Source organism: Cavia porcellus, unplaced genomic scaffold (genome assembly GCF_034190915.1).
Source record: "Cavia porcellus strain 051 isolate PalLab524CR breed Dunkin Hartley unplaced genomic scaffold, mCavPor4.1 scaffold_21, whole genome shotgun sequence".
Lineage (NCBI taxonomy): Eukaryota > Metazoa > Chordata > Mammalia > Rodentia > Caviidae > Cavia > Cavia porcellus.
In genome coordinates, this window is record NW_026947504.1 from 50,016,626 (window position 1) to 50,043,779 (window position 27,154).

General features: G+C 36.6%; 1 protein-coding gene across 2 annotated transcripts in view; it reads left to right on the forward strand.

Annotated features, from left to right (window-relative positions):
- The window catches only part of Diaph3 (diaphanous related formin 3), a 462,609-nt gene that overhangs the window by 33,403 nt on the left and 402,052 nt on the right, over nt 1-27,154 (forward strand). For both annotated transcript variants that reach the window (XM_063232700.1, XM_063232701.1), the window contains 2 exons: nt 7,701-7,877; nt 25,842-25,946. In XM_063232700.1, the coding sequence (XP_063088770.1) occupies nt 7,701-7,877; nt 25,842-25,946 (282 nt within the window). The remainder of the gene's footprint in view (nt 1-7,700; nt 7,878-25,841; nt 25,947-27,154) is intronic.

Below are 27,154 nucleotides of genomic sequence, written 5' to 3' on the forward strand. Positions count from 1 at the left end.
TTGGGCTTATATTTTCAGTAAGATCACAATATTGGCATTGAGGATTGCTTGGAGCAGTAGGCTAGAGGACCAGTAAAAACTTGGTGTTGTGGGTTTTATTTAGATGTCCCCCCAGTCTCATGTGGTCCTGGGTGTGGAGTTTGAAGGTGTCTGGATTAGAGTATGAATGTGGATTAGATGTGTGATTCTGAGATCAAGGCTATGGATAATGGAAGCCCCACTCTAGGCATGGGTGGCATTGATCAATTGATTTGTAATCTGGGCAGAATATAAAGGGACAGAAAGGAGGTAGGCCTGCAGCTGCTGTTTATTGCTGCTTGTTGTCTTCTGCCTGCCACGCCATGAACTGTTTCTCCTCTGAGATAGCCATGTCACCCTGTCTTAGAGTCAGCTGACTATGAACTGAAACCCCTACAAACTGAACTGAAATAAACAATACCTCCTTTAACTTTGGGTGTCAGGTGTTTTGTCTCAGCAATGACACAAGTAATGATGACACTTGGAATCTGGTTAGGAGGCTGCAGTAGTTATCTAAGTGTATTATACTAGGGCAATGGAGAGGAGATAAATTAATAAGGTATAATCCACATGGTTTGCTTTGTTTCTTTATTAAGTTTTACTAGTTATCATAACTCATGTCACCTTTCAGGTAGCATAATACTTTATTCCCTTAATCTCTTATCTCAACTCCTCTAGGCTTCCCAGACCCTCCTTCTTTGCCCTTTGGAACTCAAAGTCTGCTATCTTCTAATGTTGTCTTTCTTTCTTGCTCTAATTGAAACCTAGATGTTCTTTGATGCCTTTATTTTTCTGGTGGCTTCTGCCTTCAAAAGCTTCCTGCTCTTTTTGAAGCCCAGACCATCAGAGTATGTGGCCTAGTGCCCTCCTCCTTGTTGGTCACAAGTGTAGATCTTTTCTTTCCCACTGAGTCACTGAAGGCATTAGAGCCTGAGTTATTTTCTTGTTTCCTGCCACTATATCTATTACCATCCCATATCCACCTTCCAGGATTGTAACCTGTAGTCCATGGACCATGGAACGATCAATCTATTGTTAAAACTGATGATGTCCTTGGAAAAAGATTAAATCTTTACTTTCCTTAATCTTTAAGGGGAAGTTAGTATTTTCCTCAGTCATGAGTGTAGGAAAAATAAAAACCTATCAGTGTACCTAAAACAAAACACAAAATACAGTGACAGTATTATTTGACCTACCCTAGATACTCTCATAGAATAAAAGGCATGGATTCTTCTTTTAGTAACATTCTTATCCTAAGGTCCAGGTGCAGGGGGACTCCAGGGTGTCTCCAGAGGTGGAAATGGCCTCAATCCCTGCCTTACACTTGGAGGACATCTTGCTAAAACATGAGGCCATCTGATGTCCAAGGTGATTCATGCACATGGCTGCTGGCAAGAAGCCTTTTTTATCTTTCGATGGAGGCTCTCAGTTCTTTGTTTTGTGGGATTCCCTGTAGGTGTTGGGTGTTCTATTATCTGCAGTTGGCATAACTCAGAGTGAGTGACCCAAAAAGGAGCAAAACAAAAGCAATATGATATCTTTTATGATCTATTCTTGTAAGTAATGCTCCATACTTTCCGCAGTATCCTATTGGTTATATAAATCATAGAATTTTGGGTTCTATCTTAGAGACTGATGACTCAGTAACTAAGATAGCTGATGGTTTGCGCAGCATGACACTTATATTTAAGTGGGAAAGAAATGAAATTAATAACTACAGAGCAAATGATTTTATAAGTTACTTGAAAGGTCATGAGAAGAGAGTATTCTGTGTGCTGTGCTACAGAATGAGTTGGGTGCATGGGCTATGTGGGATCAGGTGGTCAGGAAGACCTTGCAGGCTTCCTGTTAATTTTTATCTCCTGTTAATACTTAAATACTTAAATTTTTATCTCCTGTTAATACTTCTTGGTGATAGGCACTGTCGCACAAGATTTAGTTGCTTAGTTGTGGAACACATGGAGTCATTGCTGGGCAGCATTTAGAAGCCAGAGTCTTAGAGTCATGTTTTTAATTAGCAAGTTGCCGAGTTAGTACTAAAGCTATCAAAAGGCTAAGCTATTCTAGTTGTTAGGCTTTTACCTTCTTTTTAGCAAAATGAAATTGCGTGAAAGTTGGTATGTAATTATAAGCAATATAGTTTGTATTTCAGGTATGTATTTAGATAGAACTGATTCTGTAATTACAAGGAACTTTTGTTTACTTAAATTCTGGATTGCATGAGAATTTCATCCCCTTTCTGGATCTCAAGGAAATGTGATTACGCAACTTTTTCAGACTAATAGAATTTTAAGATGACTAATTTTAATTGCTTTCATTTTAAATAATGATAATAACCAACCTCATGCTACTCTGTTGTTATTTATAATGTAGTAGAGAAAACCCTAAGCACTGGAGTTTTCACTATTACAGTGCTTTTCTATAGCTAAAAATCTAGATTTTTTTCAGAGCCTGTGTTTTGTTTAATTAATTTTATTTAAGATGTCATTACTGATTATCAGTGTGATTACCCAGTATGAGATAATGCTCAGTAGGGTGCTCATTTAACTTCCCCTGAAGATAAGTGATATTAATTTATAAAACTTAGTACACTCCAGACACAAAGCCATTCTAATTAAGTGTGTTGTACCACCTCCAAATAACATAACAATTCCCTCAGCCTTATATGTGTTTAACAATTCCTCAACCAATGTAGATTATTTGTGTGCTTTACAGATTGACTTTCTAGCCTAAGAGAAAAATTGCATATAAAAATATAAAATTTTTATATGAAAATGAAAAGTGTTAAACTACCTCCAACCAAATTGCCAAATGCACAATAAAGTACTGATAAAATTGTGCCTGCTTTGAGCAAATTGTGTGTCTGGTTTACTGAACGATAAATTAGTAGTGATGGTTCCATTAAATCATAGTAGCATTACTTTAAAAAAAAATCTTCAGCACATTTGAAATGACTTGATAGTGAAACTTACTTTGTTCTGGCTTTTTAAGTTTGCCCAAATTTTGTGGAATCACCCTGGAGTGCTCAATTAATCATCACATACCTGGGTATGCTTTTCCATTAGTCCTGAGGTAATCAACTCAGTTTACTGTTCTAATAAGGGAGGGAGTAATTGTATCTGTTTTTCTTCTATGGTTCTTATTTTGTTTTTTCAAATATTTCAATAAATATAAATAAAATAAACTATTGAAAGTCTAAAAAACTGATCCCATCTTAGTTACTTTGCTTGTTGCTGAGACAAAATATCTAACACCCAAAATTAAAGAAGAAAAGTTTTATTCGGGTCATGGATTGAAGAGATTTTAGTCCATAGTTAGCTGGCTCCAAGGCAGGGTGGCTTGGCAGAGGGCATTTCGGAGGAGAAACAGTCCATGTCAAAGCAGGACAGGCTGAAGGTAGCAAGCAGCAAGCAAGTGACCAAGAGTCAACCCTCTTTCTTTTTTTTTGGTCTTTTTCATTTTTATCGGTACGAGGGATTGAACTCACGACTGCCTGCTTGCAAGGCAGGCGCTTATGCCGCTGAGCTAAATCCCCAGCCCCAGGAGTCAACCCTCTTTTGTCACTTATATTCCACCCAGGCTTCTCATGAGGATGAGGACCCCCTTAATCCTATCCAGAAATATGCCAAACCAATCAGTATGCCGATTTAGTAATCACACATCCTTGATCCCAGCATCACAGATTTTGGATTCAACCACCTTCCAAAAGCCCTACCTATAACCCCATGAGGCCTTGGAGGACATCTAGACATAATAGATCCCTTTGTATCCACATTAATATTTGCATGTTTATAGATCTAGAAGCTAGAAGAGGGATATTGCTAATTTTTACTAGCTTTTTCTGCCTTTGGCCAACTCTTTGTGGTCAGGTACAGATTTGTTTTTCTACTTAAAGTCCAGCCTTGGCCCAGAGTTTAGGTATTAAACATATGTGGGAGATGGGCTAATTTTATTTTACTTATTATTTTAAAAATTATTATTTACTGATAAAAATGTAGCTCTCCTGGTAAAAACCTAAGACTGATTTTTCTCTTTATGTTATTCTGCAAGATAAATAGTATGAAGTGTAATTTTAGAAGTGTGTTTTGGACTTTGTTCTTTACTTAGACACATAGTTTCTGCATTGTAAGGATGCAGAAACTTGATCCTGCATCTCAGCTTCTTAGCATGATACCGGACAGAGGGAGCTCAGTAAATATTAGTCAGTGTTAACCAAGTACGGTGGCATGTGTGTGTAATCTAGCACTCAGAGGCTGAGGCAGGAGGATCAAAAGTGCAAGCTCTGCCTATGCTATTTAGCAAATTAGTGAGTCCCTGTCCCTAAATAACAAAAGGGGTATGGGTGTAGCTCAATGCAAAGGCTCTGGGTTCAGTTTGTAGTGCCGTATGACAATAAAAGTCACTGTTATTTTTATGATTTATGAGGATTTTTTATTAGAAAAGTACTGCTTTTGTTGAAAAGTATAATTAAAAGTAAAATGTTATCAATAAAGCCATTAGGGCATGCATTTACATATTAGCTTGTTAAGTGCTTGAGATTTCTATTCCCACTTATTGACATGTTTACCTTTATAATATTGATGTTGCTTTAATAATGTTTTGCTTAATTTCACTTCATTATAAATTTGGCATTTTAATCAAGTTACACATTGGGTGTGCGTGAAGAGGAGTCGGTATAGTTTCTGCCCTTAGGAAATGTTTGGAGGTGATAGCATTGGAGAAGTCACTCAGAAGATAGGCAGAATAACTACCTCCATTTCTTAAAACACCTCTTCTTTTTTTGATGTCTTATACTTTTTAAAAAGACCAATAAAGAATTAGGACTCAAGGTACATAAGGGATGGTGACTTTTGTACATGTATATTTGTAGAGAGACTGTTTCTGAGTATTCCAGGATGGAGAATGTTTATGCTGGTGAATGAGATGCCATTCTTTTTTGTTATTAAATACTATAGGACATTCTACATACTCCTTGCTACATTTTCTGTATAGGTGTATAAAATTACCTGCTTATGTGCTTACCTCCTCCTGTTAATTATTATTTAAGCTAAGCCCTACCCAGCTCTGTATCACAACTGTCCAATGAATTTTCCTCTGTTCTTCATTTCTTTCTGTATATCAGTGATTACTTCTAGTATCATTTCCCTTCCACTTAAAAAACTTGCAAACACTGTTTGTACTACAGTTCTGCTGGAGACAGATGTTTTCAGCGTTGGTCAGAGTGTTTTTGTTTTGCTTCTACTTATGAGAAGTATTTGCACTTGATATAGAATCTCAAAGTGGCCGTACTTTTCCTGCAGACTTTAAAGCTGTTATTCCTTAGTCTTTAAGCAGCACTTGCATTGTTTCTAGTGAGAAGTTAGCCGTTACATTGTGCCTTTTTTCTTTTTATTTCTCTGATTGCTGTTTTGTCATTTATCTTTTATCTTTAATTTTAGCAGTTTGACTATGAAATGCTTGTGTGTGCTTATTCTTTTTGGGTTTCACTGAGCTGCTTGGATCTATGAGTTGATATATATATATATATATATATTTTTTTTTAATTCGATTTTCTTAGTGTATTTTTTGATTTAAAAATTTAAAAAAATTTTTTAAGAGCATCTCACCATGTAGTTCAGTTTGGTCTTGAACTATGGTCACCCACGCTGGCCTTGAACGCCCAGTGTTTTTACTGCCTCCGCCTCCTAAATGCTGAGATTAAAGGGATAAGCCATCATACCTGGTTATTTCCTGAAATATTTCTTATGCACTATTCCCACCTTCTCTTCTGCTTCTGGATTCCAATTAACTTGTGTTACACCATTTCATATCGGTTGTTCCTTTCTGTGTTTCTTCCCATAGTTCCCTGCTTGTATTTTAGTTGGGTTACTTTCTGTTGATCTCTTTAGGTTCACCAATTCTTTCCTCTGCTATGTCTAGATAAATTGTTAAGACCATTCAGTGAAATCGTCACTTCTAACTTACTGTTAATTTCCAATGGATTTGTTTTTTAAAGAGTAGTTTTCTGTGAATTTTCTCTGAAACAAATTCTCCATCTCTCATATGTGGAGTCCAGCTCACTCTTTATGTTATTTCCTTTAGCATTTTCCATTGTATTGTAAAGTTCTTCTCTGTTAAGTTCTGACACCCGAGCAATTCCTACATCTGTTGTCTCTTAAAATATGGGTCACATTTTCATGCTTCTTTGTGTCGAGCAGTCTTTAATTATATAGTGACATTTAAGTACTGTACAGTAAGAAATTCCCCTTCAAAAGTTACGTAAAGTAATGACTTTCTCCTCAAAAGTGTATGCCATTCTTCTTCTAGGCTGCCGAATTGGGAGACTGTCATTTTGCGCTCCTGTTGACCTGAGGCTAGCTTCATTGCTTCTTCAGTTTTAATTTAGTTCATCCATGGCTTCACATGGTTCGAGGGCTTAGGATTTGGATATTATTGGGAATCTGGCAATCTTTTACCTTTGCAACTCAGCTACTGGTGTTCAAACCATGGAATCATTTCTTTTTACTTTTAAGTCTGGATGCCTAGTTTTAGGATGAATGTAGAATTCTTGTTCTCTATTCTGCTTCTTATAAACTAAATAGTGTATGCTGACTGTCCTTTGTAAACTGAGATTTTTTAGGGTCAGATTTCTTTGCTAGTTATACTAACTGTCCTGTAGAACACTGTGTGGCACTAAAAGTGTTCTGTGTACCCGCTGACCAATATGGTAGCTACATAAGGCTCTTGAGAGCTTGAAATGTGTCTACTGCAAGTAGGGAAATGAATTTTTAATATTATTAAATTTAATTCAATAGCTATATATAGCTTCTGGCTACCATAATGAGCAAAGTAAGAAATGTATGACTTATACTCATTATGGTAAAAATAATAGCTAAAAGTATACAGCAACAGCAAGCAACTGAAAGGATGATTGATTATACTTTTAAAATATATATGCTTCTATTCTTGACACTTGCCTTGAGACTTTTTGTCCTTTGGTTGAAATGTGAATCTTGAAATACAAGTCTGGGTTCTTTGTGAGGAATGGAACTTATGAAATTCAAACAACTTCAAATAACTAAATACCTGTGCATTTTCCAGTATCAATGAAGTATTTGACCTTGTTACAGAAAAACTCTCATTACAAGAAAAATATAGCCTTGTTTTTTAAGGCTTTGTGTACCCTGCTCTGTAGATTCTCAGGAACTTCAAACACAGAACAACCTGAGCAAATTGAAACGTATTATCAGACTAAAGCTACCAAGGTTTAAGCAGAAGTCAATCCTGCCCTAATGACATATGTTTGGGTACTTGATAATGTGGCTGGGCAGTGGCCTGGGGCCAAAGCACTGAGTACTTTTTTGGTGCCACCATTAAATTAGTGAAGTTGCCTTTGTAAAAATACTTAGTTTACTAATCTATAGAGAAAGATTGCCCATCACTAAGATCTCAAACATACAATTTTATGACTTTAAACTTAGAGGAAATTTTGAAATTTGTGTGATTTCTCTTCAGCCTTCGGATAGAATTTGATACTGAAAACTTTTCACTACTTTTTATACTTTTTAACGATACAAATTCTGAATTCGGTTTGACAAAATCATAGTGATAATGTGACTGACTCTGTGTTTTCCATTTGTGGAGTTAGTAAGTGTCGCTGGGAGAAGAAATACTTACATGTACTATTTTATCTTTTATCATAGCTGGATAAATTTGCCAGCATTAGAATTCCGGGGAGCAAGAAAGAGCGACTTCCTCTTCCCAACCTGAAGACTGCGTTTGCAAGCAGTGACTGCTCGTTGGCACATTCAGAGATGATGGAAAACATTCCAAAGCCGCTGTCGGAGGATGAAGTCTTACAGCTTTTTGAAAAGATGATGGTAAGAATTTTGCCTCTTTATAGATTGAGAAAAAGTCTTAGTTTTTGTTTATGTCAATGGAATTCTTGAACATGCTTGGCACTCACGTTCCCTAGGGTGATCCCAGATGTCATTTAAGATAGCAATTTAGTCATAGATTGCTTTTGAATCACAAAAATAAGTGTGAAGAAAAACATCACACCAATTTTTGTTTTATATAGTGTTTGTTTGCTAAAACAAGCAGTCCAGTGTATCAGCTGGTATGCTTGATTTAAATAGATTGTTTGAGTGGTTTGTCTTAGTTCAGTAGATTTTAGAAGATGATCACAGTGCTGTGTACCAAGTGTACTTTTTTTGACTTTGTTTTGTTCTTTTTATAAAAATATATTTATGCTCTTTATTGTTCTGCAACAGTGATGTCTGTAGAGTTGAACTCAGTTCTCTTGGAGTGTACCTGTCATGGTAGAGACACATAGTGTCCTTGGGGCCTTCTTCACTTGGTTCTTTTAACCATGATTCACTGACTGACTTAGCCTCTGGTTTTTAAGCCAACTGCAGTAATGTGGACAAGAACCCAGCTAATTTAAAGTATATTCAAACCATGTACCATGAATGGATGCTAATTTCATCTAAACAGGTTTATTTACATATATAGTCTCTACTTTCAAGTTGCTTGCCTCCTAGGATTCAAAATAAACATTTGAAAAATTAACTGAGGAAGAAATGCCTGAAGGTAGTACTTAATAATTAAGTTCTTTTTATAAGTTACGTTTAGGAAGAAACTACTTTTGATTTTGAGATACTTAATTAGCTTTAGGGGAAACATAATAGATAGAATGCTATAATAGATTAGGGGAATTAAGTAGAAGAGGTAAATTTTAATTCAGGTTTTGGATAAGAACAGAGGGCAAGCAGATTCCTAAGTTTTCATTACTGAGAGTATATTTTTGGTATTTATTTTGCTTATCGCCTGCAAAATTTAAGCTTGGAAAGCTGATCTATTATTATGCAAGCTCTTGGTGTAGTGCTGATTTTGGTTTGTTGACCATGCATGTGTAACACCTTTCCTCTTTTGGCACCATAAGTTGATAAAATTTCAGCCAAGAGCAAAAGAAAATGTAACATTTTCTTGCTAACCTTTGCCACTGTTAATGAGACTTACATGAAGGTAGTTTTTTTCTGTACTACCTTTGAGGATTCAGGATGGTAAAATGCCCTTTTTTCCCTCTCATCCATGCAGTGTAAGTGGAACCATTTACCTTAATTATCTGTGAAATTCTGGAATGGTACTTTTGTGGCTCACTTGTGAGTACTTTTAAAAGATTTTTTTTTTTTCAGGCCAGTGATACAGCTCAGCGGCACACTGCCTGCTTGGCAAGTGTGAGGTCATGAGTTCGATTCCCAGTACCAAAAAAAAGTTTTTTTTTTTTTTTTTAAACATAACTGTAGGTACCAGCTGAGTAAGCAGAGCAACACCCCAGTCTCTCAGAATTAGGAATTACAGGTAGGGCTTTTACACTGAGCTACATTCCCAGCCATATCTCCTTTTTTTTTAGCTTGCTAAGTTGCCCAAGCTGGGCTAACTAAGACTTATGATTCTATTGTCGCAGCTTCCCAGCGTGCTGGGATTACAGAAATGTGCTATTGTGCCTGGTTGTAAGTAGCTTATTGATGTGAAACATTTATGGAGTGATACTATTATTAATTTTTTTTGGTGGTCCTGGGGAATGAACCTGAGTCTTATAGATGATAGGCAAGCTCTGAGCTACATCTTCAGGCTGGCCTTGGGCTCCTTTCTAGACCAGGCTGGTCTTGAACTTGCAATGATCCTCCTGCCTCAATCTTCTGAGTGTTGGGATTACAGGAGTGTGCCATCATGCCCAGCTGGACTATTCATTATTAAATATTATTATTATTGAACATTATTGCTATTTACATATTTTATAACCATAAGCAGTTAAAAGGACAAGAACCTAGAAAGTACTGAATGTTGTTTACACTATTTTTTTGGTAGTCTTCAGAGAGGAGGATTATCAGTTATAACAGTATATATGGGACAGATGGATACAGGCATTGTTGAAGTGATTAAGAAAATCTTTTTAATTACTGGGCCAGAAGACTTGTTAAATCTTAAACAAGTCTACTTGTCAGAAGATCTTTTGCAATCAAATCATCCCTTTACTCAGCAGAGGTAAAATGAAATTGTCGCTTTCTTAGAGCTGTTCAATATGCTAAGGAACAAGGTAGTCACAGCTAACGTCTTTTTCAGAAACGAGGAACCGATTCATTCCATTCCTTTGATTTTTTGAGTATGTTGTAATATTCTGAAGTGAAAGACTGCTTTTGATTCTGACACTGAATTAATGCTAAAGAGACTGAGGAAGGGTATTTACCTTCTTTAAGTGTGGAATAGTGGTATGTCTGAGTTTTTTTCAGGAGTACTCTATTTTTGACAAAATTAAAGCTGTTTTATTTATAGAGAATGTTAGATTTAAACTGGATTTGATTTTTGGCTTGCTATCTGTAATGTGTTTATTAGTAAAAAGTCTCCCGAGAAAGCAACGTTCAGTAATCAGCCATGTTAACTTTTTTGTTCTTGCCCTTAGAAGTTTTATACTATTTAAAATCTTTTATCTGGGCTCTTTGTTTTGGCAGTGTACAATTTAAAAAAATAAATGTCCTTATCACTTATCAAAATATTTAATTTGTATGTGGAGTAAAACTGTCTTGAACACTTCTTGTCCCTCTAGAGTGTCAGTCCTTTGAAAGACTGTTACTTGATTACTTAATCAATGCGAAGTACACTGTCATACTTAACACTGGCACTCATTTTTCCTACACTTAGGAAATTGATTTACTTGATCTCTATAATAGTTTCCATGTCCTTTGCTAAAATAGTGAGAAAGTTTTACTTATGCTTTTAAGGGCCCTTTCCCTCTTTATTTTTTTATATTAGCAGAATTTTTAACTAAAAACCCAGCCTGGTTTCTCTGTAGATCTTAGGTATGTGATATAGTTGTGTTGTGCACTGTCTACACTGTCCTGATTTGTGAAGCAAGTTTTGGAGGTTACCTTTTGCATTTCTTGTAGCCACGTGTGTTTGGATGAGCAGGACGTGATGGGTGCACGTTCCAAGTGACTTGTGTATTGCAGCTGCTCACTCTTTGAACTGGTCCTCTCAGCTTACGTTGTCCAGAGACTTCTTATTGTCTGCCAGTAACAAGGACACTGCATTAATGTAACTGACAGAATTTTCATTGATTCTTTTCCCACTCCAAGCTTGCTACTCTGCAGTAGGGGCTGTTATTGGGGTGCAGTTGGCCCCTTTGCTCTTCTTGCTTCTCTTCTTTACTGTATACTGAATCCCTTTCCTTCCAGATTAGACTACAAGGAGAGGAGGAGGACGCATTTGCTGCCTGAGGGTACTGATAACCTGCCATTGGTTTCCTAGCAGGTATATTAGTTTCCTATTGCTCCTGTAACAAGTTACCACGGTTTTAGGGGTTTAAACAGCACAAATGCAGTTGCATGGGTTAGAAATCCAGGTTGGCTTCACTGGCTTGGTGAATTTCACATGGTTGAAGTCATCTGGTTAGGCTCTCAGGTTTTGTGAAGGATTTTCATAGCTCATTCTTGTGATTCTTTGAAGGTGTAGAATTGAGGTCCTGGTTTCCTTGCTGACTAAAACTGCGTTCTGCTCTTAATTTCAAGAGACTTCTGTCCTGTTGTTCATGTGAGGCCCTACATTTTAAAAGCTTCAAGTTCATTTCATGGCTGGAGTTTTTCAGGCTTCTTGTTTTAATGTGCCAGACTTGGATCTGTCCAGAGTAAGTTCTGTGCTTTAAAGGGCTTGTACTGGATTGGGCTCCCCTGGATAATCCAAGATAATTTCCCTACTTAAAATTTATTATTTTAATTACATTTGCGGAGTCTCTTTTTTCCATGCAGTATAATACTCCATAAGATCAGGCATTAGGGCTGTAGGTCTCTTTGCAGGGGCCGATTTATCTACAACTGATAAGGAAGATGACAAATGCTGATTCTTTGCTCCTTCGGTATCATGGCCTTGTTTTCTAATAATATCACCTGCATTTCCCAAGTTATTGGTGATTTCTTTGTCTATCTGACTTGTCTTTCTGGAGTTCATTCCTCTGCTTGAGTTACCGTGTAGATGTGGCACTTCTAAGATGGCTCAGGCCTGAATTTTCCCTGAGCTTCAGATGCTGCTAATAATATCCTTTGTATTGTTCCTCCAGATCCTTTTTCTACAAAGGGTACTTCACTCTGGCTGTTTCTACCAATCATATATAATTTTTCAAGGGTTTTATTTCAAGTGTTTACCCCTCTAACTATGAAAATTTTTTAATGATCAGGCTTTCTTTGCCACATACAAATTGCTGACCATGTTTGGTTATTGGCATTTCTTTTCATTTTAGGTAGTGTGATACTTCTTTCTCTTTTCTGATTTCCATCCTCTTTGTCTGGTTCTTTTCCTGTCTCCTCTCCTATCTGTTCTTTTATTGTGTGAGTGTTGCCTTTGGCCCTCCTTTGCTTGTCTGTGCATTGGTTTTGTCCGCACTCCTACTGGAGCTGGGAGCCCTTTCCTACTGTACACCACCCCCTATGCTTATACCTTGCTGTGTTTTGTACAGGAGAGCGGGTGCAGTCCAGCTTTGTAAAACATGCTAAACCTTAACATATCAGAAACTGAATGTACTGTATTGCTTTTAAAAAATCAAAACTTTCCTATCCAGGAAGCATACCCTGAGCTTAGTCAATCTTGATCCCATTAGGAGAATGTTCATGAACTTTTACTGTTTTGTCCTTGTTAGATCTCCTTGTGTTTCTCCCCTGCTTTAGTTCAAGGTTCCTTGTCTCTTACTGAGCTACTGCATAAGGAGTTTCCCCCATTCATCTCAGATAGTTCCGTCCTCAAGAGTTAAATACAGTGGACCTTTGAGTTACAATTGGCCTCATGGCTGGAATTACAGCTATGACCAGAATTTTAAGTTTAACTTACAACCGAAGTCAAGTTAGGACCTGAATGCTGGCAGCTTGTGCGGTTGTAAACAAAGACTTGTGATAGTAGAAAAACATGTAAGCATGCGTAACGGTCAGCCTGAACCCAGATGTACATATTTGTATGTTTTGGTTAGTACTTTATATAATTGCTCTCATTACTGCTCAAAATGGCCCCCAAAATGCTAGAAAAGAAACTAAGAAAGGAAGAGAAGGTAAAGAAAGCAATCACAATTGAAGAGAAGGAAATTGTGGAGAAATGTGAGAGTGGCCTTCATGTGACTGATCTTGCTAATATGTAGAGCATGTTGAAATCAAGCATCTTGACAATCTTATAGAGAACAGATTTGTATAAGGAAGCTAGTGTAGCTAAAGGTGTTACTCAGATTAGTGAGCCATGGTCGACAGTGTTAGATGAGGTAGAAAGCCTATTAGTGTGGAAAAACAATTAGATGGCAGGTTATAGCCTGAGTATAATTTGTGAAAAAGTTAGGGCTATAAATACAGATCTTGTAAAAGATGATCCATCAATGAATGGTAGTGGTTAAACATGGTTAACCATCCCTGAAGTGTTCAGAAAACATGAAATCATGAGTAATAGGCTAAGGGTCACTTGGAGATCTGATACAAAAAATCTGGGTAACGAGTGCTTTTTCTTGAGTGGGTTAGGGAGGCTTTCTGTCTTTCTGTTAAGAAATTTGTAGAGGACAAAGGTTTACCACTCGAAGCTCTCTTCATCATGGATGATGCTCCTGCTCACTTAGGAGATTTGGAAGAAGACCTGGCTCGTGAATTCGCATGGCTCTCAGCTGAGTTCCTTCCACATAACATGACTCCTCTACTGTGGCCTATGGACCAGCAGGTTATAGCTAACTTTAAGAAGCTATACACCAAGGCACTGTTCCTGATGTGCTTCTAGATGGTCTCAGAGACAGATTTAAGCCTTATGGAGTTCTGGAAGGAACATTATAGCATCCTTTTCTGTGTGGGATGGGATTGAGAAATCCTTGGTCAATGTCTCTCTAAGGACACTGAGATCTGCCTAGAAGAAAATGTGGCCTAACATTACACAGGAGGAGGACTTTGAAGGCCCGTGGTTGATGACACTGTCACATAAGCAGAGTCCATAGGCTTGCAGGTAGACAGCATGACATTGTGGAACTGGTGGAGGAACAGTTAGAAAAATTGTCCACAGAGGAACTTCAGTAACTTCTGGCAGTGCAGCAGAGAATGGTAGCTAATGAGTTTCTGAAAAGGAGGGAGAGTACCAACAATCAGCGTGGCAAACTTTTTTCTGAAATATAGGAAATCGTGAAAGAAGGACCAAGCCTCAAACATTTGTAGAGAAGACCACCCAGACACAAAAAAAGTCACTCATTACATTCACTTCCTCAATGACAGTGTCCTGTCATACTATTGAACAGTGTTAAAAGACAGAAACAGAGAACCTTAGAGCAGGTTTTACTTCTGACAAGGTTGAAACCTAGTGAGACAGAAACAAGTCCTAGTGGACTACTGACTTTTCCAAGGAGAGAAAGGACTCCAGAGGGCTGGATTCCTGATGTTCTTATGGAAGGGGACTCTCCTTCCAAACAATAACCACCTTCCATTTTCATCCTCCCTTCCTGCAAGTCAAAGATGTCAATTTGAATGGTGAATATAGTATTAAATTGTTATTTCTGGTAAATGAGACACATTTTATAACTTTTTGCTGACCACACTAAGAAAATTGCTGGTGTTTCTGGTAAATTATGCACACTACACTGCCCTCCTTTTTATTAAGAAAAGGCTAGTTAATTGCTGCTTTGGGAGGTTTGGGATAAATTATGGGTATTTCTATTATTTATTATGGGAAAAATAGTCTTAATTACAACCAACTTGAGTTATAACCAGCCCTTGCTAATGAATTAAATTTGTAAGTCAAAGGTCTACTGTATCAATATGTCTATCTGCTGTTCTGAGTTTTATACTCTATTTAGAACATCTTTAACAGAGATAAACTTAAGATCCTAAGGAACAAAGAAAGTGCTCAAGTGAACTGGTAAAATTAAATGTTACTATTTATATTTGATCTCTTGCTACTGTAGCAGTAAAGAGGATTCCTGTAGCTAAACTTACTCTTGGTACCCACTAGTGATATTTTTTCTTGTTTTCTGCCTTTTTCTCTTTACTCCACGGTGCTAAGGATTTACGCATAGCTGTTGCTTTGGGAAACTAGAATAAATGAATACCTGTTGTGCTGAGCATATGAGTTACGCCTTAAGGGTCACCAGGGGGTGGGATGAGCAGAAAAACCAACAAAGACCTCTTCTGGCAGTTCTCTAGTGTTTATTGACTGCTACATATTCCTACTAGCAGTTATTTTATTTCAAGTATTAGTATTCTTTGCAAATCTGCTTTCCTGTATCATGAGCACTTTGTGTTTCTTACAAACTAAGAAGCATGTGTAGGGTTGATAAGATAAAATGAGAGAGGTCTCGTGGGGACGCTTTGCCTGAACTGTTAGTTGTCACCTTTTTCTTCCCATTGGATAGAAATTGAAAAGTTCAGGGAAAGGTGGTCAAATAATAATCCAAATATGAGGAGGAAGAGGAGGAATAGAGAGTAGTGGTAAGGCAGTTGTCAAGTTGATTCATGGCTTGTGTTTGTCAGGGAAATAATGTCGATACTTAGTTGTTTCTTCCAGATCCAGATAAATGAGAAAATAAATGATTTAGGAGCAGTGGATTTTGCCTGGTAGCAGTTTGTAACGCCAATAAAATGGTTAGAGAGAAATTTCAAAGGATAAATATTACGGTAATATTTAAACCTGCCATTCCACCAATTAGGAGATTTGCAGGCACATCTTGACAACTCGTAAGGTCTTTTCTTAGTCTCATTTGCTTCCCTAGGAAAGCTAGCCTTTGTATCTTAAATCAAATAATTATTTTATCTTCATGTAATTTATGAAGAAGGGGTCATTTGTTTAGAGAAGTCAAAAAGCAATAAGTAAGTGCAACCTTTTTTAATCAGTGATAGTGTTTTTATCCATAGAATATCATAACTTTTGTCTGTGATTGTAGGCACTTGGGCATGTGCTTGAATAGTTGTGGCAAGGTTTTGTTCCAAAATAAATTAGACTTTATAGCACCCTGTATATTCATGTAACATTTATAGTGTATGAAAGTGATAACTTAAATTCTCTTTTCTTTTTTTTTTTGGTTCTTTATAGTATTACAATAAGTTGAAATTTGATTATCACTTAAGATAGTTTGTATACTTCCTATAAACGTTAGGTAGATTATTTGTTCAAATAATAATGTTATGATTTGTCAGTCTCTGGGTCAATGTCATTTTTCTGATTGATTTTTTATTAATGGACTAGTCATCTATCTTCCTGTTGATTTGAATGGACATTAAAAAGAGCATGGCTAGAACATTGAAAATTTAAAGCAACTACTGAGAAAGCCAAAAATGACCTCTTTATACTCATATATGTATAGAAAAGATTGTTATAAAGATTTGTACAAAAGTAAAAAAATAGCCGGACATGTTGGGACATGTCTGTAATTCCAGTAGTCTTGTGGGCTTTTGAAGCACAATGATAGCAAGTTCGAGCCCAGCCTGGGCAACTTGGTGGTTAAGTGAGATGCTGTCTCAAAATAAAAAATAAAAGACGCTGAGCTATAGCTCAGTTTGAAGGCATAAGTTTAATCTACCAAATGGGAGAAAAACCATGGACAAAAGAAAACCTTTTATAGTGTTAGTGTTATTTATTCACATCTTGAAGATAGGAAGGAGCAATACAGTTAATTCCAAGTTCTCAGCTTCATTTGTCTTTTGGCTTTCTAATTATGTTTAAATGACTCTTAAAAAATTATTGAATTATAGAACTAAATGAGAGTCATTTAGTTTGGCATACTTACATTTTGCTGTTGTTGTTTTTTGATTTGGCATTAAACCATTGATGGTGTAAAAGTCTTATCTTAATGTTGGGGTAAATATTAGCAAGACCTTTTGCACTGGTGTGATGAGAGACTGAGATGTGTGATTAAGAACAGAATTATACATATATAAGAACTATGAATGAACTTGTCCTCAGAGGGTGTTGAGCTCTAAAGTCCCAGGAGAGAGAAATAGGTGATTGTCTTAGACCTCTTAAGATGCTCAGCGTATTTGTGGCTCTCGAAATACAGTGTTACCAAGAACAGTTATGTTGTCTTTAATCTGTGAAAGAAAACCATACACTGCTGAAATCTGATGATTGCTGTTGACTTAATAATTGTTTGGTTTTGCTATTACTGTGCTTTCAGTTTTTATCTTCCAATATTATGCTTATTGATTCACATGAATGTTTTGATCCATTATAATGCTGTTTACCCAGTATCCATTTTGTAACTCTTATGCCTCTGTCTATCAGCATTGTTTTCCTTTCTGGCTATGCCTGACCATCTTCAGCAACTTACTGCTTGTATATATTCACCTAATTCTCTAAACAGTCATTTTAAATGTATTCTTTCTCTCTATGACATTAACGATCCCATTCAACTTGGTGTATATAAATTTAGTGAGCATGCTGTCTTGTAAAATCCACATCCATGAATGAAAATACTGAGTCTAATGTTTGCAGTTTAGTTCAAAAACAGTTCACTTTGTTTGCCATTCTCTGCTTGATTGCTCCTTAGTGTTCTAACTAGATGCATGTATGTGTTTGTGTAATGCGATTGCATCTTTTTTTCCTCAGTTTTGCCAAAGTAAATATGGAAAATACTTAGTTTGTACCAATATTTTACAAGTCTAGGATGGAGTCAAGATGCCCAAAATCGGCCATAGCAAACTGGTAATGCTTTCATTTATGGGAACTTCTGGCCCATCTTGTCCAAAGAAAGAATGTTCTGATGTGTCTTTAAAGCTGCTGATTTGACTTTGTTTGCGGGTTGTGTTACCACAGACCCATTCATGTACCAGTACAAGTCAGAAAAAGGTGTAACTGTTTGTTCCTCTGGGTGGGCACAGCACTGCACAAAGTCACCTCGCTTGATAGGTGACATTTGGGAGGCATGTCAGCTCCACTCACTCCTATACCAGGTTTCTCGTGGCAGTCCTCAGTCACAGTCTGACCCTGACAGTGTCACTGAGTTTTGTGTGGTTTTGCTAGTGCTTTATAACAGATGAAGTCGGGCTTGGTCTACCTAGTGTCAGTACCGTTCCTGAAGTCTCTACTTGAGGAGCTAGAACTGGGTCCTGTTGCTGGTGTAGAAACCTCGAGACTCCTCAAGGAGTAGCTAATGCTCAGTGTTCCAGGAAAGGGCTGTGAGTATTCTTTCTGGCTCTAATGCCATTTTCCAGAAAATGACCTACCCCTCATGTTGGTCCCAAGTAGGATTAGCAAATTCTGTTTAGGAACTTTCATTATGTCTCTGACCTTTGCAACAAACATTTAAGAAGTGAACAATGGGCCATGCACTCTAAAGAGGCAGCAGGTGTAGAAAAATTTCTTTTAAAAGTTACCTGTGAGGAGAAGAAAGATATTCATGCATAAAGCAGAGCTAGGTTTGAGGGGAGGCTTTTTTCTTTTAGTCCATCACAATTTTAACGTGTTTCTATATTGATCCTCAGTTAAGAATTTAGTGAAATAGTAGAGAATAGAATAATTGATGTGTATTACCTTTTTAGAAGACAAAAGAAAGGGGATCTCAATAATAAATGGATTGGGTTATCTATGAATAGTGCAGAAATGATAGGGAAGAAATGATTTGTGATACGGTATACAGGAAGCTGAATGATAACCTTTTTCCTAGAGGAGGTTGATGTTTCCTTACTGAGGATGTTTGCTAGAATTGGTAGTTATGTATTTCTTGGACAGTAGTAAGGGCTCAAAATAAGTGTGTCTACCTGTGAATTGAGGTGCATGGAGAGAAAATGTAAGGGTCAGGAAGTGGGGGGTTTTATTGCACTCAAGAAAAAGATAATCTGGGAATGAGAGAAGTAAAGAGAGAAGATTGAGGTCAGAAGCAAGGATCGTGTAGATGATGGTAATGTTGATGCCTGGGGTGCTTTGTGTCTTCATGAAGAACTGGGATGCGAAAAGGAGAAGTGAAGTTTGCTGGCCGCAAGGCTGCTGAGGACGTGTCCTGGGTGACTGTAGGCGAGGCGGTGAAAGGGGACACAAGGCGTCAGCAGCCGGTGTTCAGTCAGGCAGTCTTTATCCCCCTCTCTAAGTGTGAGTTACGTGATCATGGGGTCAGATGTTACGGAAGTAGGAACGGGGAGACTGTAAAAAAACAGAGTTCAAACATACGCTGGGGACCTTGGTCAATGTAAAAAATTCTTTTAAACATCAGTATAAAGAGGGAACACTTGAGATGTTTAGTAGTGAGCTAACATGATGCTTATGACTGTTCAGCGCAGTGCCTGATCCAACCATTTCACCAAAATTTAAGATCATAAGGCTACTCGTGGTCTTTGTGAAACGGTTCACAGGGTAGGGCTGCAGTGAAAAGGGGAAGGAAGGAAGTGACCGGACAACTTTGTGTTTGGGAAACTCCTAAGGTTTCTGGTTTCTAGGCTTTAACCAGGATTCTGTTTGGGGAGTTTAAAATCTCCAAAGCTTTGGGTTTGTCTTGATAGTGGTTTCTTTCTTCCTCTTATCTCCATTCAGCCAATCAGTGTGTATTGACTGTAGCTAAACTCTAACTTTTTTTAAGATAAATTTTTACATTAGGGGTTTTGAAAAAATTCTTTTTATTTTTTAATGAGAGAAGAATATTTTACTCTTTTTTGCTACATTCTTAAATGTTCTGATACTCAAAATTGTTTCAATTTTTGCTTTTGAAAGGCTTTCTTTTTCTTTAAAGTTATTTTAACCTTAGGGAAGAGTTGCAAATAGCAGAAAATTCCTTTAAAATCTTTACTTAGCTCATTGTCAACATCTTATGTTCGGATGGTTATTAAGAGACGTGAACATTGATGCAGTGCCACCACCTAAACTGTAGGACTTTATTTCTACTCATGTCTTTTGCTTTTTAATTCGCCCCCCCCCCATGTCTTTTTTATATTCTAGGACCCAAAGCAGATTTCCACGTTGCATTTAGTCATCCTGTCTCCTTTGTGTCCTATGGTTAGTGAAAGCTCCTTGTCTTTTATGACTTTGGTCACTTTTGAAGAGTCCTGGTTATTTTGTAAGTGCCTTCAATTCGGATTCATCTGATTTGTTCATGTCTCCATCCTTATGATCAGATGGAGGTTTGTTTTGGGAAGAACGTCATGGAGACCACAAACCCTTCCCCGTAATTATTTCCTAGGAATGTGTAATGTCACTGTGTCTCCTTTTGTGTTTTTAGCTTGGACTACTTTTAAGGGGGAATCTGCTTCATTGTTTTTCTTTTTGTATTTAAAAAGAAACAGGATATTTGCACAGTCTCAAAAATCTCCTCCTAATTGGGTTATAATTTAATTACTGTTGTTATTTTCTCAGATTGTTTTGACTACTTCAGTTACAGCTTATTCAGGTTGGCTTTTTTTGGACACAGAGTTCACCTCGTTGTTCAGGTGGATGAAGTTATTATGTAGCCCATACTGGCCTTGAAATCTCAGTGGTCCTCCTGCCCTGCCTGCTGAGTGTTGGGATTACAGGTGTGCACCATCATACTTGGTGGCTCTTGTGTTCCTTTGATGTCCCTTCTTGGTCTTGTTTGGAGTGATTTTTTTTTCATTTTTTTTTTTTTTTTAATTTACTTTGAGTGTTTTTTTTTTTTTTTTTTTTTTTTTTTTTTTTTTTAAATTTTTTATCGGTACCAGGGATCAAACTCAGGACTGCCTGCTTGCAAGGCAGGTGATTATGCCGCTGAGCTAAATCCCCAGCCCTTTTTTTTCCCATCTTCTGGTGCCACATCAATTTGATCTTTTTAACTCTGGTTTTTGTTCCTGTGTATTAACTTATAAAACATTTTTTTGTAGTATTTCTAACTTTTTTGGTGCCAATCAGGCTAGCTGGCATGGTAAAATAGTACAGTGATTAAATTTAGCTTTCAGTTTTAATTAAAAACTAATCAACTAAAGGAAAATAATTTTTGATTTTGCAAATCTCAGTTTCTTTTGGCAAACTGACTAAATACATATAAAGATAGTGCTGTGAATGAGGTAATTCATAATGCTTATAGCTATTATAATAATGGAACTTCAACATAAAAATAGTATTTGCTTCAGACACTCTAAACTGTTGTTTTGGCGATTGTTCAGATATTTTGAATTAAGTGCATTCATTAAATAGAAAATCAATAACAGTTTTTACATTTAAAAATACTTAATTTCTCACTGAAATTTTTGCTTTATTTAAATTATCGATACTATCGTATATGAAGCTACGCCCAACTATTTCAAAGAAAGAGACACTGGTAGTTACTGTTAATTATGGGTTGTCTTGTGGTAAAATGCTGTGTTATTTGCATTGTTCTGATCTGATCTGCTTTGTTATGTCCTCGTTTGTCTTAATCTCTTTAAAATAAAAAAATTACTCATCAAACCTTGTATGTTTTTGTGTATTTCCTGTTTAATAATTTGTCTATAACAGATATTTCATGAAAAAATAATATTATTTGGAACAGATTGTCACCAGGGCTATAAACATCTATAATTTCATTGCATATGTTTTATATATATATGTGTGTGTGTGTATATATATATGTATATACTATATATATATATATATATATATATATATATGCAGTGTGGTAGGTATCTTGATCTTTTAAATTTGAATGTAAAAGTCAGTTCATACACAGTGACTTTTATTGCTCATCTTATAGGCATCTGTATTTATTCAATTCTAGGAGAAAGGAGACATTTTAGTATCAAGCAGATTACTTGCAGATGCTGTAGTGAGTGCTGGTTGTGCTTTATTAGGCTGCTCTGTATACCCCAGGTGATATCTGTGGGCTCTTAAGTGGCTCCTAGTGGCTGTCTTTCCCCAAGGTCAGCTGTCAGGAGAAGTGGGCCCTAATGCTAAGGATGGCTCAGCTGAGGGTGTAGAGGCTGGTCCCTGCGGGTGGTCCTGGTATGCAGTTCAATTTGAGCAAAGAACCTATTCCAAGTCACATTTTGGTGTATCTCTTTCCTGTCTTCACTTTCCTTATACTGAGAATTTCCCCTCTGTAGATCCATCTGTATTTGACTTTATCTCAGTCTCTGCCTCTGAGGAACCTGAGCTAAGACAATGGAGATACAGTATGATAGCTTTGAGCAAGTGTAAAACGAGAAACCAAAAAATTAATGACTCACTTACCGTGTTTCTTCTGCTCCCTTCCTCTCCACCTTTCCTACCTCCAGTTCAGTTTCTTGAATAGCCTTGGGAGATGCTTAATCCTTTTGAGATTGTAGCATAGAATATAGACACCTGCTTTAAAGGTTAAAACTCACAATGCATTTTCTCACCACTTAGGTCTCCCCAAAGTTAAATGCTATGGCCTCATGAGATTATTTTTTACCCCTGTCTCCACACCTAAAAACTAAAGATCTGTTTTAAAAGTCTTTTATACTTTAATTAATACTTTTTTTCTCTCTATAATTCTCTTATTTCTCTTTTTTTCTTTGCAAACAGCAAGTCTTACTCTTTGCAAGGCCATTTCCTCCTGGAGTACAGAGGCCGATGCCTGCTACACAGAATTTTATTCCTAGTGAGCATTCCAGGGACTTACGGTGTTGTGTAGTTGATTCCATACTTTTCTGGATGGTATTATTATTTCTTCTTTATTTCCTTTTTGTTTTATGCATTGAGATTGTCACCATACTTTTGTCAGGAAAGTAAGTGCCATGTTTAAATAAGACTGAGTATATAACACCCAGAGGAGAGCATTGGTAACACTGAATTTTTCCTTAGTTCCAGATATAACATTATACTAATCAGTGTTGTCCAGAGAGATATACAAGGATGTAGATAGGTTGTTTGATACATGAGTTTGTAAAAGGAGTTGGCTCACTAAATTATTGAAGCATAAATCATCAACGAGGAGGATCAAGGGAGTTAGTAAAAGGCTCTTTCCAAGGCTGAAGTGGTGCATAGAGGTGCAGCTCTGGGTGTGAATGTGGAGTTTGTCAGGTGGAGAGGAGTGTCCCAACTGTAGATGAGAGGGGAAGGGGGAGGGGAAGGAGGAGGGGAAGGGGAAGGGGGAGGGGGAAGGGGAGGGGGAGGGGGAAGGGGGATTATTTTTACTCTTCTTTTTTGATTTATTTGAGTCTTCAGTTGATTGGTAGGCGTTGACGACACTGAGTGTGTATCTTTGAGGGTGTATCTTCTTAATCAGTCCATTGATTCAAATGCTCATCTCTTGTGGAAACAATCTCACAGATCCCCTTAATCCTGAGGACTCACCTAGCATTAATCATCATCTAAAGTTAATCATTACTACCACCTGTGTGTACTAACTAATGTCATCTGGGAAAGCCTTTGAAAACAAAAAGCAGTAGCCTATTTTTTTCCCTTTCTTTCAACTACCCTTCTTGAAATTTAACTTCAGCCACAAGTAATTGGCTTTCATTGTTTAGTATTTTGTATATATTAAATATTTTAATTAGCTCATTAAAGAATCTGAATTATGTTTGACAGCATAAAAATATTGAGAATTCATAACAGATTTTCAATTCTCTTGGGTTCCCCCACTTTTTATAACTATTGTCTAACTTTCCTATTACTTTCTTCCATTGAAATTCTTTTTATTTTTGTTTTTACTTGTTACATCATTGTATATATTGATGGGGCACAGTAATATATGACATGTATAAAGTGCACAATGATCAAATCATGATTAGCATATCTGTTGCCTCAAATATTTATCATTTCTTTGTGTTGGGAATACTTAAAATCCTGTTAGTTGTTTGGAAATATAAAATAAGTGATTGCCTATAGTCACCTGTCTGTACTATAGAACACAAGAATTTCATCCGTTGTCTACCTGTGTCTTTATACCTGATACCCACTAATCAGTTTTCTCTTTCCCCTAAAACCCTTGTGCTTCGCAGTATTGTACTGTTATTCCTTGGAGATGAACATTTTACACTTCTCCTTATGAATAAGAACATTTAGTATTTGTCTTTCTATGTCTGGCTTATTTCCAGTGAAATTATTTACAGATAGTATAAGCAACCTACATGCATAATTTTAAAAAATTGCTATATCTTACTGAATTAGATAATAGTCTGTATTTCAATATAAGCAACTGACCCTGCATACTCAAGCAAGTACAATGAAGAAACATTCTTGAATCTCTGCTTCATACCACTGTGACTACAACAGATTGATAGAGGTGTGCTCCTTTAGCAATTGGAGTATCACAAACAGTGTTGCCTTAGGATTCTCAGATTTCAGAAATAGAGCAAAATTACTGGTAAAGCTTTTTTAAAAAAAGAATTTAACTGTAACTTTCAGAATAGTTGGAAAGTTTAGTATATGTTAAAACCATGCAATACAAAGTATTTAATATGTTACAATTTACGTTCTATTTTACAGTTTATATTTGATTCCGTTGACTTGGATTAAGGGCTCAGATAATTATTTCTCATTTAATGTGTGATTGTAGGCTACAAGACCGTTTTTATGTAGTATAGGACTAACAGGAATGTCTTGCATACTTTGCTATGATAAAGGCAGTCGCTGTGACAACAAAATGTCCCCAGAATTTTGGAAAAATCCTCCATAGGTAATTGGAAGGTCTTCTGAGAATCAGTAACCAAGAAAGAAAATGAAAACAATCTACTATTTGCACAATTTGAAGGAGCTTTCTAACTAGAGCAGCCAGAGTGGCATTACCAATTACTGCCTTGTTTTTGAGTGTCACATGGAACAACTTCTAAGTTCTTAGATATTTCTACCAAGGTGAAATGAAGACAGTTTTGACATTTAAGTGTCTGTAGGGTTTGGTGGCCAAAAGTTGAGTCAGAGGTAGTGTCTGATGAATGTAACATTTTTATAAAACTTGGAAGAAATGTAACTTTCTGGGTTCCATAGGTGATCCAAAGTCCTGATTTTTTAGCCCCATCTGAGCGCATATGGAGTTTACCTGTGTCCTTCTTCAGCCAAGTCTGTTTTAACCCCAGGCTTCCCTTCGGATGCCAGAACCACCTCTTAGGCAACCTCTTGATAGCAATTCATACATTTATATGGCTATACCTACGTTGTACTTTCACTCAGAATTAGTCCTGTAAGAAAATACAAGATGTATAACCCTTTATTTTGATTAGTGCTGTTGAGACATGTTAAATTTTTAGGTGATGCTTATTTTTATATTAGTGCAACTTTAACATGATTAGATCATTAGGTAAAATAACTAGTTAAATTTTTTTTTTTTTTTTCCTTATTCCTTTTTATCAGTACCAGGGAACGAACTCATGACTGCCTGCTTGCAAGGCAGGTGCTTATGCTGCTGAGCTAAATCCCCAGCTAGTTAAATATTTTTGATGGGGATAGGAAAGACAAATAAAATCATAGAATGCTTTTTCAGTTGCTGGGATATACAATATATAGTTGATTGGATATGTTCTTGTAGCTATCCATATAGGAAGGTGGTGGTTTATTTAACTTTTTTAATTTTCATAGTACACAGCAGCTGTTTCAAAAAATAGTACAAGGTTGCTTCTGATGCACCCGTTGAAAATAAATAAATATATTGAAATTGTGAATCCTAATGACCTCATGAAAGGCAGAAATCAGCAACTGTCTAATTATCTGTAGTGATGTGAATATAATTTTAATAGCCTGGTGTGAATTTAAGGTTTTTCTGGTGAGCACTTTACCTGTTAAAATGACCCACATTACTTTCTTCTATGTCTCTTTATTCTTCCTCTCTCCCTACCCTCCGGGCAGAACGCAAATCATTCCAAAACAATTAATGCTGCTTTAGTCACAAATTATTGATTTTCCCATTTGCAGTGCAGTGTGTAGAATTGCCGCTTTCCTTAGATTCTAAAATCAGCCATTTTAATTGTGTTTTCCAGGAAGATATGAATTTAAATGAAGATAAAAAGGCACCATTGCGGGAAAAGGACTTCGGTATCAAAAAAGAAATGGTGATGCAGTACATTAATACTGCTTCGAAGACAGTAAGTAAAACTGTCAAGCTGAAAAATATTGCTGAAACATGTAATGTGGAAAACAATGCATTGTCTAATGAAGTAGTTAAGCTTGTGTGCACCTATAATCAGGAGGCTTTGAATGTATAATTAAAGGTGCAAATATTATAATACATTTGTTTAATTTAAGAGTACTTCATATCTTACAAGTTTTAAAATGTTTTTGTTTTTTGGGTAGTTGATTGGCTAAGAAATACCGTGGTCTACTCAGAAAGACCTTTCCTTGTTAGTGAATAAAGATGGTTATTGATTTCCAATGTCATTTATAAATTGGGTTGATGTTTGTATTATAGGAAAAGAAGACTGATTTTACTCTACTTATAAGAGAATGCATTACAGCATATTTTTAACATGAGTTTCCTGATAGATAAAATTATCTTGTAACAAATTATAAATGTGGTTATTGAAAGGAGCATTAAGTCCCCACGTGGCTGCCAGTTTTCCAGGGAAATATGAAATATGTGGGCGGAAGTAATGACTAACTGTCTGAGAAACCGTTACCAGCACACAGAATCAATGGCATTTATTTCATGGAACAAATGAGCTTGACTAGTCGTGTACAAATTGTGAATAAATGGATTTGATGAAAAATACAAAATGGAGGCCAAAGAAAAAGCTGGAGACAGTGGAAAATGATTTTTGGCTGAATTTATGATAGAATTAGGGTAGCAAAAAGTAGCTTAACATAGAGTACTAGTTTTTATTGGCTACTTTAACCTAAGGCCAGGTTACAAGCATAGAAGTTATTTGTATTACCTCCATCTATCTACTAGACCAATTGTGACTCTAAGGTATTTCTTTTGGAAGAAAGATTTGAGTTATGTTTACTTTTTAAGTATGTCTCAAGTTTTGGCAGTCTTGAGCTTCAGTTGTAGACGGTGCTGTGCCTTTTTCAGCTCTTTATATTGGTGGGGACTCTGTACTGTGCCATTATGATACTGATCCTAAAGGCTTTTGTCCCCTAATGATGTGTCGCTGTTACACATCAACTTTAGGGGTGTAGATGTCAGAGCTCACAAGTTTTGAATGTGTTGATTTGACCCTGTTTGACCATGGGCATTTTATTTTACCTCTCTGATTTTTAGTTTTCTAATCCATGAAATGGGAATACCTCCATCATAGGCTCATTATCAGCATTCAGTTAAATTGTTTATTCCATTATAAGAACATAACGTTTT